Source organism: Triplophysa rosa, unplaced genomic scaffold (genome assembly GCF_024868665.1).
Source record: "Triplophysa rosa unplaced genomic scaffold, Trosa_1v2 scaffold39_ERROPOS3857510, whole genome shotgun sequence".
Lineage (NCBI taxonomy): Eukaryota > Metazoa > Chordata > Actinopteri > Cypriniformes > Nemacheilidae > Triplophysa > Triplophysa rosa.
Window position 1 is genome coordinate 58675 of NW_026634398.1, and position 13651 is coordinate 72325.

General features: G+C 34.7%; 1 protein-coding gene across 1 annotated transcript in view; it reads left to right on the forward strand.

Annotated features, from left to right (window-relative positions):
* LOC130550687 (RNA-binding motif, single-stranded-interacting protein 2-like) overlaps positions 1 to 10364 on the forward strand; it is a 29695-nt gene extending 19331 nt beyond the window's left edge. Inside the window, exons 3-14 of the mRNA XM_057328187.1 lie at positions 1220 to 1278; positions 1357 to 1448; positions 1572 to 1729; positions 2332 to 2411; positions 2497 to 2606; positions 2694 to 2737; positions 2863 to 2956; positions 6926 to 6976; positions 7070 to 7180; positions 7264 to 7338; positions 7426 to 7514; positions 8046 to 10364. Of these exons, the coding sequence (XP_057184170.1) occupies positions 1220 to 1278; positions 1357 to 1448; positions 1572 to 1729; positions 2332 to 2411; positions 2497 to 2606; positions 2694 to 2737; positions 2863 to 2956; positions 6926 to 6976; positions 7070 to 7180; positions 7264 to 7338; positions 7426 to 7500 (949 nt within the window). The 3' untranslated portion in view covers positions 7501 to 7514; positions 8046 to 10364. The remainder of the gene's footprint in view (positions 1 to 1219; positions 1279 to 1356; positions 1449 to 1571; positions 1730 to 2331; positions 2412 to 2496; positions 2607 to 2693; positions 2738 to 2862; positions 2957 to 6925; positions 6977 to 7069; positions 7181 to 7263; positions 7339 to 7425; positions 7515 to 8045) is intronic.
* Positions 10365 to 13651: the final 3287 nt, after the last annotated feature.

Below are 13651 nucleotides of genomic sequence, written 5' to 3' on the forward strand. Positions count from 1 at the left end.
ACAGACGAATGAAGGAAGGAATGCAGATTACAATGAGATTTTGGCCATTTTGCGATTAAACGTGACCTCATGAACACAATACTTCAGTCTAAATAATGCGATTAAGCTCATAATCGTAGTAAACAATCTAAGATATACGACCTAATCACAATAAGAAGGCATGTAAACACTTTAATCGCATCTCTTCCATTCTGAGCAAAATGCACATGTGCTTGTGTGACGCACCTTGAGCTCAAATTTGTAGTAACCGTTGTAGTGAATAGCAAATAATGAGTAAAATAAAAAATGTATAAACTCAGATTGCATTTGATTGTTTTCAGAAAGTTCTCGACATTTTTATGAGTGTTATTCCTCAAACAGAACTCAGAACTACCCAACTGTTGAGATTTGTGGGGTAACACATTATATAAAATGGTTAGTTCTGGTCCTTGGTTCTGATTGTTTGCACCGTATTCGAAGCCATTGTAAATATCCCAAAAACCAACACTTGACTGCATTACATAAACTAACCTAATTCTTATATTTTCTTTGATGAAACCAGACTTAATATCTTGGGTCTTTTTTTCTTGTCAAATAAATCTATCTTGATTTAAGAAGTTTTGTACTAGAAAACGAGACAAAACTGCTTATTAAACTACATGTTGCCTTAATAATATATATTTTACACAACGTTAGGCAGAATTTGTTTGGCATGATTTGTCCATGATGCTCTAAGGTGTTATTTGCATTGTAATTCAGGCACTTTTTAGTCTATAAAACATACTGGTAGAAGTTGTACTTATTACTGTATGTATTGGAAAGTTTGCCAAAGAATCGATAAGGTAATCCAAAACATAATGATTAGATTAATAAAAAGTCAGATTAGTCGACTAATCAACAAACATAATAAATAGATTAAAGGAGTAGTTCATGTCAGAATGAAAATTCCCTGATAATTTACTCACCCCCATGTCATCTAACCATGTCCTTATTTCTTTAGTTGAAAAGAAATGAAGGTTTATGAGCAAAACATTCCAGGATTTTTCTCCACATAATGGACTTCAATGGGTTTATGGTCCAAATGTTAGTTTGCTCGCAGCTTCAAAAGGCTCAACATGACACCAGCCAATGAATAAGGGTGTTGTCTAGCGAAACGCAAATCACAGGTCAATCACAAATCACAGGTTTTTTTGTTGATTGGTTGGGCCAATTTTAACATGTTTTTTTTGTTGTTTTTAAGATATGGGAAGATTGTGTCTACTAAGGCAATTTTAGACAAAACTACCAACAAATGCAAAGGTGAGTGAATAAGATCAACCTGATGTTTTTCAAAGATCAACCAACATTTTTCACTTTTTCATTTGTGTGCGATTGTAGGTTACGGCTTTGTGGATTTCGACAGTCCTACGGCAGCACAGAAGGCTGTGACAGCACTTAAAGCCAGTGGAGTCCAAGCTCAAATGGCCAAGGTACCTAATAAACCAACCATCCTGCTCCTCGTGTACAATCTGAAGTGACTGCATTCATTCATGTCAAAATACAATATGTACACACTTCATTGAGGGAGATTTAATTTGTGTATTTCTTTCTAGCAACAGGAACAGGACCCTACAAACCTGTACATCTCCAACCTGCCAGTGTCCATGGATGAAGAGGAGCTGGAGGCCATGCTCAAATCCTTCGGTCAGGTTATATCCACACGCATCTTACGGGATGCTAATGGCAGCAGTCGGGGTGTGGGCTTTGCAAGGTACTTTATTAATCATGCTAGCCAGCTGAACTCCAGTCTTACATTGGAAAGCGTTTACAGTTTTTTTATTTGTAACAAGTTTGACCGTAGAAAAATGAAGAGAGCCAACGTAATCCTGTGGCAGTTTAAGGTGGCTATTTTGGATAAATGTGCACAATATCATATTCATATTAGGTACTAATACAATTCCTGTTACAAACAGACCCTATTTTTAATAATAAATCTGAAACCGAATTCGACCGAAAACCTATAGAACATTTCTGAGGGAACCCATAGCTGGATTTTTAGAATACTGAACTCCATTGCTGCTGAGGGTTATGATCAGTTGTCTTGTAGCCTTGTTGTACAAAACTGAGATGCTTTAAAATTAAAAGTGATTTTTTAATGTATATTTATCCTCTTTGCTGATGTATGTCTCAGCCCAAAGACGGGACTATATTGACTCACCAGTGGCCAGCCTTTCCAAATTCCAATAATCTCATCAATTCCCGACAGACGAAATCTGGTGCCGCCAGCTATGTTAGCTGTGATCTGTCTGTCTGAAAAAAAATGAAGCTGTACAACATTTTAAATAATTTATTCAAGTGTAGTTTGTATTACAGGATGGAATCCACAGAGAAATGTGAAGCCATCATTCAGCATTTTAATGGCAAATACATCAAAACCCCACCAGGAGTGCCAGGTTTGCAATGATTATTTAACCATTCTTCAGTAATTTAGATAGATGTCCAATAATTGAATGTAATGTTGTTTTCTGGTCCTCTCAGTTCCCATAGAGCCTCTGCTGTGTAAGTTTGCTGATGGAGGGCAGAAAAAGCGACAGCATCAAGCAAAGTACTTGCACAACGGTCGTCTGTGGCCTAGAGAAGGTGATACGGTACGAAAACAAGACGCTCTCGAGGATCTCCATTGAATTGGTGCAGACCCACATGTTTTACATTGTTACTCTTTTTATCTGTCTCAGGGAGGAATGACACTCACATACGACCCAACAGGATTACAAAATGGGTGAGCACAGAGCCATTGTCACAGACTCGATGCCTTTTGTAATAAAGTTTTATCTGTGTTCTGAGATGATTGTTACGAGATCTGCTGTCATCATAATATAAACTGATTATCGCAAACATTTTTAGGTTTTTTTCTCAGCCGTACAGCATTGGCCCAAACAGAATGATCGCCCAGACCTCTCTGTCTCCATACATGACCTCACAAGTCCCGTCCTATCAGGTCAGTATTCTTGAAAAAATATTCTATATTTAAATGGCCATCCCTTATGGAACAAAAATATAGGGGCATATACTGCGAAACATAATGCAATATATTAACATAATAAATTTCCATACATTGGAAACCGGTGCTAATATTTTGCAATATACAGCAATATATGCATTTGACAATAAATATATAGCTATTGAACATATAAATATATTTAGAAACGAAGACAAAAATAAATCTAATAATCATCACATTTGATCTTTTATTGAGTATATATTGCACAAAGATGTTCCTGTATAAATGTGATTGTATATTATACACATATGAACACATTCACGGAATGAGTTAAAGGAGATTTCCAGTTCCCAACATGCTTTGCTTCTGACTGTTAAAGGAGAGTTATTTCATGTCTTTTTGCTGAATATTAATATAGGGGGAGATCTGTTAGTGTTTAATGTTGTTCACTTTGAAATTTAGAAGGGTTTCTAGTATGTGTAAATTTGGGTTACTGTGGTGTTGAAGATAATGATTGGCCAAACATCATTAAGATTATATATAGCTTTATTAAAAAAGTGACAGCTGTGCTGTTTTCAGTGCTGTTACTGCCTGTTCACTAAGTGCTTTAGTATGAGCAGGTGTGCTTATGCTATTGTAAACTAGCTATGTTTTAAAATATGAAACATGTATAATGTGGTTGTTAAACATAAGAAATATATATTTTCCATATATGTGTGTGTATATATGGCACGAGTAAATATATTATGGTCAATATATTTTTACACATCCAGTACCATATCTTATCACATGTTCAGCAATAGATTATAAAGTGCCACGATAGTCGCGGCGGAAGAACCCAAATGCAGGTAGGCAGTAAAGGGGTTAATGAAACAAAACTTTATTTAAATAATTAACAAAACAAACACCCTCGATGGGGAAAAAACGAAACTTAAGAAATATATATATATATATATAAAACAAAGACTTCCCACGTGGGGGCAAAACAAAAAGACAGGAACAAAATAAACTAACTATAAAACAATGACACAACGTCTTATAAAACACAGAAGGTAAAAAAGCAAGGTACTCACAAACGTATAATCCACAGACAAGGCAAAGAACAGGAACACTGACCACAAGTACATACACAGTACAACGTACGTAATCCACGAGCAACAAGACAATGAAACATGAGGACTATTTAAAGGGTAGACAAACGAAGGATAATTAACGAGGGCAGGTGGGAAACATTAGACACGCAGGAAAGCAATACATGAGACGAGAGGGGCGGGGCCAATGACAAGACACTGGAGAGAACGCATATTATTGTCAAAAGGACAATAATATGTTTCTCTCCACACATAACCAAAGACTTTGTCATGGCTCTGCCTCAGGACCAGGAAATCCAAGACTAAAAGAAGCAGAACCATGACAATAAAGTGTATTACTGAATATAAAATTACATATATTGTGACATAAGTTAATATATCGTCACATATTTTTCAATATATGAAAAGCGGCAATTCCTTATGTATTATTCAATTATATTTACACAATATACTATTCTGTATATTTTCTAATATACAATTATGTTATTGAATATATTTTTAATTCATATATTAGGAAATATGTTTTCTTTCCCTAAGGGATATGAGCAGGTTCATGGAAAGATTTATAAATGAGCAACTTTATAAACCAATCGAGATCTGACTTTCTTTCATTTTTGTTTATACTGTATACTACGCTCAAGTTGAATGTTTGCCAAAGCTAACAGCAGTCAGATGAAAACAGATCGACTCACAACATGTGTTCAGTGATTCATATTAGACTGCAGTGACTCAGCTGAACTGTGGGAACTATGACACCTATTTAGATTTAACTTTATTGTCATTGCACATGTACAAGTACAAGGCAACGAAATGTGACCTCTGCATTTAACCCATCCAGAGAGTAGTGAACACACGCACAGCAAGTGGTGAACACACGTAACCCCGGAGCAGTGCAGCGCAGCGCCCGGTGTCTTGCTCAAGGGCACCTCAGTTGTTACACCTTCTGGTCATGAGTCCGACTCTCTAACCATTAGGCCACAACTGCCCAACTATCTAAGAGCTAGTGGATGAACAGACACAAATAAATAACATTCAGTGAAATCATATAAGTCTAAACAATGAAAACACAGAGTAATATCATTTAATTGGTTCATAAAAGATCAGAGGAGAAATAAAAATGTAAAACCAAAAATTCTAATTCATCAGAAGTCCTATAATATCCGTAATATTAGAGACTGGAAGAGAAGATGGCAACACAACCATATTTAAAATAATCTAAATTCCAAATAATCTGTATGTTTGCTAGCAGGACTTTGCATATACTGTATTTCACGAAGAGAAGATGGTAGAATGACACTTTACTGCAAAATTCATGGACACATTTCTGGTTGTAGCGAACGCTCGAGTTGTACACTTAAATACAATTCACACACTCCAAATCAGCCCTCAATAACACAAAGCCTATTGATTTTCAGTACATATGTACCTCGTTCGTACATCTTATATACAGTTTACACGCATGCAAACAAATACATTTACATTTATTCTTTTAGCAGACGCTTTTATCCAAAGCGATATAAAATGAGAGAGCATTTAAATTTTACATCTACATTTTATGCATTTGGCAGACGCTTTTATCCAAAGCAATTTACATTGCATTGTACTATACATTTGTTTCTAACTATGTGCAATCCCCTGGGATCGAACCCATGACCTTGGCGTTGCTAGTACCATGCTCTAACCACTGAGCCACAGGAAAAAAATGAACAACAGTAAGAAACAGACCCAACCAGTTAATTTTACATGCTTTGAAGCAATGACAATTAAATTAAATTTCACTTGATTTCTAAATCACTTTTCACAATTTTGACTTGTTGTAAAGCCGCTTTTACATACATTTAGAAGTGGTTACTATAGATTAGTATTACAATATGCATGGTACACAATATCAGTAAATCATCCTTATTATGATGGTAACTTTCCTTCCACTGTCAGTCAGCTGCTAGTTCTGCTGCGAATGAAATAGCCACGTTTAAACATCCACGCAATTTGCAGTGGAAGAAAAACAAGCTATGACCCTTTTTCCTTATTCGATACTCCATACTCCAAATACATCACAATACTAAAGTTTGTTGCGAAACATGGATATATTTAGTCCCTTTCATTATCATTCACGTTGTCCAGTGGTTTAAAGACAACTATCCGAGTTTACCGTTGTGTACGTACGCTGTAAAACTTTGCTGTAGTTTTTGCAACAGGTTTGCCAGTAACTTAATGTAGATTGAATTACTACTTAATATACTTTCCAATTAGTACTGTTTTCAATTACTTTAATCAAAATTAAAACACTTTGACTTTTGAGATTCAAAATGAGCAAGAAGAGACTGGCATGAGCACAGCAACATTGCAAAAAATGACGTTCTTTCTAAACATTGTTCTCTTTTTTTCTGTAAAAATATTTAAAACTTCCTAAATTACGATACATTTACATAACAAGAAAAGTGACCCAAGATATTTAGTCTTGTTTTATGAAAGAAAAATATATAAACTAGGTAAGTTTATGCTTACAAACTAAATTGTACGTTAAATCTACAGTAAATTACTGGCAAACCTGCTGCGAAATTACAGCAAACTGTTTTACAGTGTAGGTTTGGTTTGCTATATACACTTTGGGGACAGTTTCCCCAAATTTAGCATAAAATCCAAACATGTTCTTTGATGCTGCAGTTTAACATTTTAAATGGGTGAGCCATTTCAATTTGAATAAATTTTTCTTAAAATGTGGACTACACTATTCTCTTTAATTGAGAACGATTTCTATAATCTTATTTTATGTTAATTCTTATTGTTCTTGGTGTGAACGGGATTTAAGAGTCTGTGTAGTCTGGACCACTTATTCTGTGTTACGTATAATTGGTTGTCTGTGTGTATTAAGGTGCACAGCCCCTCCTGGATGCACCATCAGTCATACCTCATGCAGCCCACTGTAAGTGATCACATATGTCTTCATCTCTGTCTCGTAACGTTATCAAACTTGTGGTTTGGATAATGGGCTTATGATGTGTCTCTGTCTCTGAAGGGGACAGTTCTGACACCAGCAATGGATCACCCCATGTCCATTCAGCCCACATCTATGCTCGGACCCCTGACCCAGCAGATCAGCCATCTGTCACTTGGCAGTGCTGGCACGGTGGGCACCCCCTCTCAATGGAAACATGACAATTTATATGCAAATAAACATGTGTTTAACTATTTTTTATTTTTTGCCGACAGTATATGAACACGGCTATGCAAGGGACGTACATCCCACAGTACACCCATGTGCCTCCCTCTAGTGTAACAGTAGAGGTATGACAGCAAAAGAGCCCATCTATTCCCATTGCACATGTCAGTCTTTTTGTTTTCCACTATTAACTCTCATTTCTTGTCCTACAGGAAACCAGTGGACAACAGCAGCCCCTGGAGACGTCTACGGAACACACAAGTTACTCCTATCAACACAGCAAATGAAGCTAATAGTCTCTGTAAGAACATAGGACGTTAGGAGTTACTTGCAAAAGACATTACTCATTACCTCATTACCTCATTATATTCATACAACATACAAGTGTAGTTTTCATATTTTTATTGTAGTTTTTCAGTCATTTTGTGTACTAATAAATGTAACTGTGTGAATATGTGAATTATAAATGTATTATTATTTGATAATAATATTAATAATAATGCTATAGATTATATCCTGTATATTATAAATCGGTATACATTTTTGTTAGAAAACATGTTTTGGCCTTGTCGATGAGACTCTGGGAGTACATAAAAACACAAATATCGTTTACTACTGTATACTGTACAGTACTGTACTGTTTTATATGATGAGCATTGTAAAAACCATTTCAGCTTAGGCATGACTTTAAATTATATTTCGAATTTAAATCTGAGATTGAAGATGCAATGAGATGTTTTAAGTTGCTTTATATAGTTCACTATAAACTATATATATATATATATATATATGAGAGAAATGTTAAGCTCTATCCATTCTCTACCCACTGTAGGTCCTCTGGAGGTGTCAGCGAGTGCTGTGGACAAAGGAAATCTCAAAGAGATTCACAAATTACCACAGACAAAGAGTACCAGACGGGACACTGGTCACGAAAGGAGCATTTTTGTTTTTCTAAAAACAGTAATAAAAAGACATCCCCGTTTAACTCCTCTCTCTTCAGGAGTCATTCAACCAAAGGTGGGAGACTGCATGAAAGGGCTGCCTGTCTTTAATCTATTTTGATAACAAAGAAAAAAAAAACATAAAAACAGACAAGGTAAGGAAAAACACAATGTGTTCTTATTTGCACACAACATGGCAAATTCTCCTTTTTTAAGAGACAAAAATCAAATTCACAGTGTCTTTTATTGTAGTAAAATATGCAGCTTTTCTTTTTTTGTCTTCAGTCAGCAGCAATGAGATATTTTTGTACAGGTTGAGATGCGAACAATTTTTTTTGTTTATTTTTTATTTGTTCTTTGATATTTCGCTGTTAGTAGAAGAAACCATTTAAAGCCACTTCTGTAAATATCTGTAGAGAAATAGTGAAGAAATCAAGTCAATCACAGTGTCTCCTAGAGCAACATCATTAACTTAAAGGTCCAGTCAGTGAAATGTAACGGCTCGCTCCACCATTTCCCCCCCTTTCGAAACACTGCTGACAACATGGCGAATTACATGCAAGGGGACCCACGGTGTATGTAGATAGAAATAGCTCATTCTAAGGTAATAAAATCACAACGCTTCATTGTGTAAGCTCTTTGAACACCTCTGAAGACATAGTAATGTATATTATATTGCATTTCTGCCAATAGATCCTCCAAAAAATGACACACTGGACCTTTAAAATGGGCAAGTTTTGCATACAAGTCAGTAGTTTTGTTTTAGCAAAAGATATGTTCAGGTTATCAGATTGTTTTCAATGTAGCTACGCTATTTAGGTTTATTAATCGATTTTAAATAAGGAATCACGTTTTATTGGTCATCTGTAAAACATATTAGGAATAATTATTAGTATTTTGTAATATCTTACAAGGCACATTTTAAAAATAAGGTAGCGTGGGCATCGCTTCCCAGATTTTCCATCAGATGTAATCTAACTAGGTGGTTCATAAAAACATTTGGACTTTATATTTAATTACCTCAAGATAGCATCAGCTTGCTAGTTAGCTAGCTAGCCAGTTAGCATTAAATAACATTTTTTAAATAGGCAGAGTTTATAATTGTTTTCTTTTGTCATTGTCACTGAAAACTGGGATACTATTCTAGACACATGTACATTTTGTTTCACTGAAAAAATTGCAAAGTGCTTTTTGCAAGTGTTTTGCCCCACTCTACCCTAACACTTATCATTAAAACTATAGGGAAAAATGTAGACAAATTAAATTTGAAAGTTTGAAGATCTTTTATTTTATAATTATATTTTCATATCTTCCCTTGATATATAAATAGATATGCAAAATATATAATTGTTTTGTATTTGAGCTAATCTTTTTGTTTTCCTTTTGGTGTAACATATCATGTCACCAAAAAAAAATCTGATTTTTGCATTTAAATGCAAATTCTGACATAAAGAGGCATTCCCTTTACTTACAGGATACTGGTCTAGATGAAGTGACTTTAAGTGGTTTTAAGTTCTTTTAGTATCCCAAATATTTTATAGAACTAATGATAATATATTGACCTGATGAGGCCTCATACGTGTACTCTTAAAAAAAAGTGCAAAAGTGTGTGTTATTATGTGTTTTTTATCTCATTTTGTGTTGATTTTGTGTGAAAAAAATGAAAGGGGCGACACAAGTTGTGTTAAAAGTCCCAGAAAAAAACACTGTTGAGGACAACACACAAAATGTGTTGTTTTAACACAACCGTTTTGAGGGTGTAACAATGTCATGAAGCTGCAGTTTTCCATCATGTTGTTTAGGTATAGAGTTTGGTTGTAAGAAACACTCATCCTCTGACAGACATTGTCACATGACTGAACTGGATAGAGTAGGAAAAATGAAAAACAATTAATTTCACATGAGAACAACAATGTCCATTTCTGTGGATAAACAGAGACTGGTAAACATAATCATTTTGTTACTGTAAATCTTGAAGTTAGTCAACATTTAACGTTGAACTAATAATAATATAGTTATCTCCATGTCCTCAAGTCATTCAAGAAATAAATAAGTGCGATATGTTTGCGAGGAATTTTAATTTGAGAAAATGAATCTAAGAAGATGGTTACAAATTGTTAAGCTTCCATCTGCACACCAGCAGAGATTTCTAAAAGTTTAATCATTTAAGCACTTCAGGAATATTTTTGTAGTTTTTAAACATATATAAGTTTCACATATATATATATATATATATATATATATATATCGAAGTAGTTTCAAAATGGGTTATGCCCAGACATGAAGATGAAGTGGACGACAATGCTATAAAATGACAAAGCAGATAAAGGAAAAACAGAGATATGCAATATATTACCAACTGGAGTATTGGAAAGTATAGCTTTCAGTTTCTGCATTCATTTAATGTCATTTGATCTTCATCACAGTCACAGTTATAGACAAAACATAATGTGCAAAACATTCATGAACACATGCCATTAAATATTCACAGTGCTGAAGAAATAGTAAGCAAACTTTGTCAGGAACTGCCTTGTTGTTATTTGGATCATTGACTGTGTTTATGTTTTGTGACAGTTGTTCATGAGTCTCATGTTTGATTGGATCCACTGATATTTAGAAAAAATATCAAGAGACTCATACAAATATCACAAAAGAGTTTGGGGTCTGTTTTAGGTATAAAAGGATGATTAGATATTTAAACAAAGCATTTTTTTTCAGTATTATGGCAATAGTGTATACAGTGGAGTAGCCTCATCAGGTTGTGTATGTGTTATCAGGACTTTAGTTGTGTACAGTACATATATTTGTTGCTGGTGCTGATGTAATACATAAAATGTTTGATCAGGATCATAAAGGACCGAAGCAGTTCTTCACAGTATGACGTCACTTTTTATCTCATGCTGCTGTCTTGTTTTTAAATGATTTGTTTTTACGAACATTACATGTTTTTATTTTTATTAACTGTAGTGTTTTGGGCGAAGCTTTAAATGTCTCAACAGATCCTCTGGCTATAGTGAAGGAACTCTCTGTGTGTGTTTGATCGTGTTTGTTTATAAATCCACTGTGTTGGATCAATTTCCATGCAACTCCAATGAAACACAAGTTTTCTTTCCTGGCCATCCATGATGTGTACTTCTAAGAGAATTTTACATCTAAAATGAAACATAATAATACCATTATTAATCTAAAAAGAACATTTAGTTTTTGTTCAGTTTGCGATGTAGACAGCGGCCTGACATAATAAAAAGGGCTTATATACTGTAAATACAAAGCCATGCCAATGTTACTTCTATTAAGGGCTATACAATGGTGCAGTTTACATTGTATGAATGTAAAGGCATGGTCTTGATCTAAAAACAACTGGTTTTATTTAGACTTTTTTTTTTACAATATTTTAATCGGAAAAAGGTTTAAGGTAAGGATACATTGAAATGAAACTTAAAGTGGTTAAAATGGATGTATACCTCATCACTGTGACTTAGGCTGAAACGCAAGCTTTAACTAGTCAATCATTGATGTGATATTCGTGTTTATTCGTGTTTCCAAAGATGTTCGTGTTTTTCAATTGTTCTTGCTACCAAAAATTGCAACACCATCCACCAAGAAGCAACATGCTTACATCAAAAGTGATTTAGATAAAAAAATTCTGAAGGATCTGATGAGGTCTGAAACAAAAGTTGTTGTTTTTTGGATGCAGAATAAATTAAATATCAAGCTTTTAGCCATTAAAATAAAAAAAAATATTTTAATTTTCTATGTTTTGCCCACTTTGTCAATGTGATTTTATTGTTACTGAATACACCATGCAGTTCACCTCATGAATAATATCAACCACAAATAAAATTTGGTTTTGGAACTACTCCTGTATGAAATGCTCAAGTGGTTTCAAATAATTCATGTTGGTTTAAATCACATTCATATATCTAAATTGGGGGTGGGACTGGACATTCAGTGTGGAATTTCCTGGGAATCATTTATACCCCAACACACATTAAAATGTTAAAAGATGGAAGACAATAGCAGGATGTATATACAGTATAATGCCTTTTTTCTTTCCAGAGCAAATACTTCTTTTATAGTTTCAAAAGGAATTGCTGCTATCATGATGTTTATCAGATAAAGCCATAAGCATCAGAACCATTGTAGGTTATTGTAGCACAATTTGTTTCAAAGATGCAGAGTTGAGAGTCTGTACAATGTGCCTCAAAGAATAAATGTTTAAGTTTCTTCAATTTAGTCGATTTGATAGATATAGAAATTGGTAGCCGTGCAGCGGTCACTTGGTGTGTGTTGTTAATATTGAGCTAATTAAATGACTTGTCTCTTGAACTGCTTTTTAAAACCATATTTCTTATTTATACGATAACACATTTTGTACAGGTAGTTAAAGATACAATTTCATATTGGTTTGTTTGTGTTCATCAGAGTTGCTATAGCCAGCAGTGTGTCTTCTTGTGCCTCAGTTTCTATTGCTGTTTTTCATTTGATGGAAAAATGAATCATATTGTTCTGTTGAATTTCCTTTTTTAATAATAAAAACATCTTGTTTGTACTTTTTTGTAGATTGTTTTTAATATTCACCTACAGTATAAGGAGTGTCCCCTAACTTCATGATATGCATCTTGTGTTTCTTTTAACTTGACTCACTATCAAGTGCACTCCACCTCATCTAATGATTAAATACAGGAGTTCATATGCAAAAACAATTTATCTTCATAATTTGAAGCATTCAAGTGTTAAAAACACATGCAGTCAGTTGTGTCCAAACTTTGACCGAGGGGGGTATCCATGTGGATGTAGATGTGGTCTCACCAGCCAGGCAGGGAGAACGCATATGGGAATGGTTGGGCAAGAAGCTCCAACTGAGGGGTGCACAATAATGAGGTGGACTAGCATCCATCTAGGGGAGGACACAGGTTAACTAACTATGGAGTATGGAATACTAGCTCAGGTACAGTAGGGGTTCACCTAAAAAAGGCCACCTGTCTCGCCTGTTGTTATATATAGAAATAACGTTGAAGATCTTGACATTACCACTGAAAATTTTAATTCCACCTTCTCGGTAACGCTAGACAAAGTTGCTCCACTACGTTTAAAGAAGATTAAAAATGGCAGCCCCACACCGTGGTATAATGAACACACTCAGGCTCTAAAGAAAGCGGCCCGAAAAATGGAGCGCAACTTTAAGAAAACTAAATTAGAGGTATTTCGTACAGCATGGAAGGATAGTATTCGAAAATACAGGAAAGCCCTAATAACTTCTAGATCCGCCTACTTTTCATCACTAATAGAAGAAAACCAGCACAACCCTAGGTTTTTATTTAACACGGTGGCTAAATTAACAAAAAATAAATCGTCAGTGACTTCTGATCCTGTATATCAGCATAGCAGTGATGAATTTATGAACTACTTCACATATAAAATCCAAGATATTAGAGAAAAAATTATAACAATGCAATCAGAAGTGAAACCCGCTGAACAAACTAACTACAGCGCC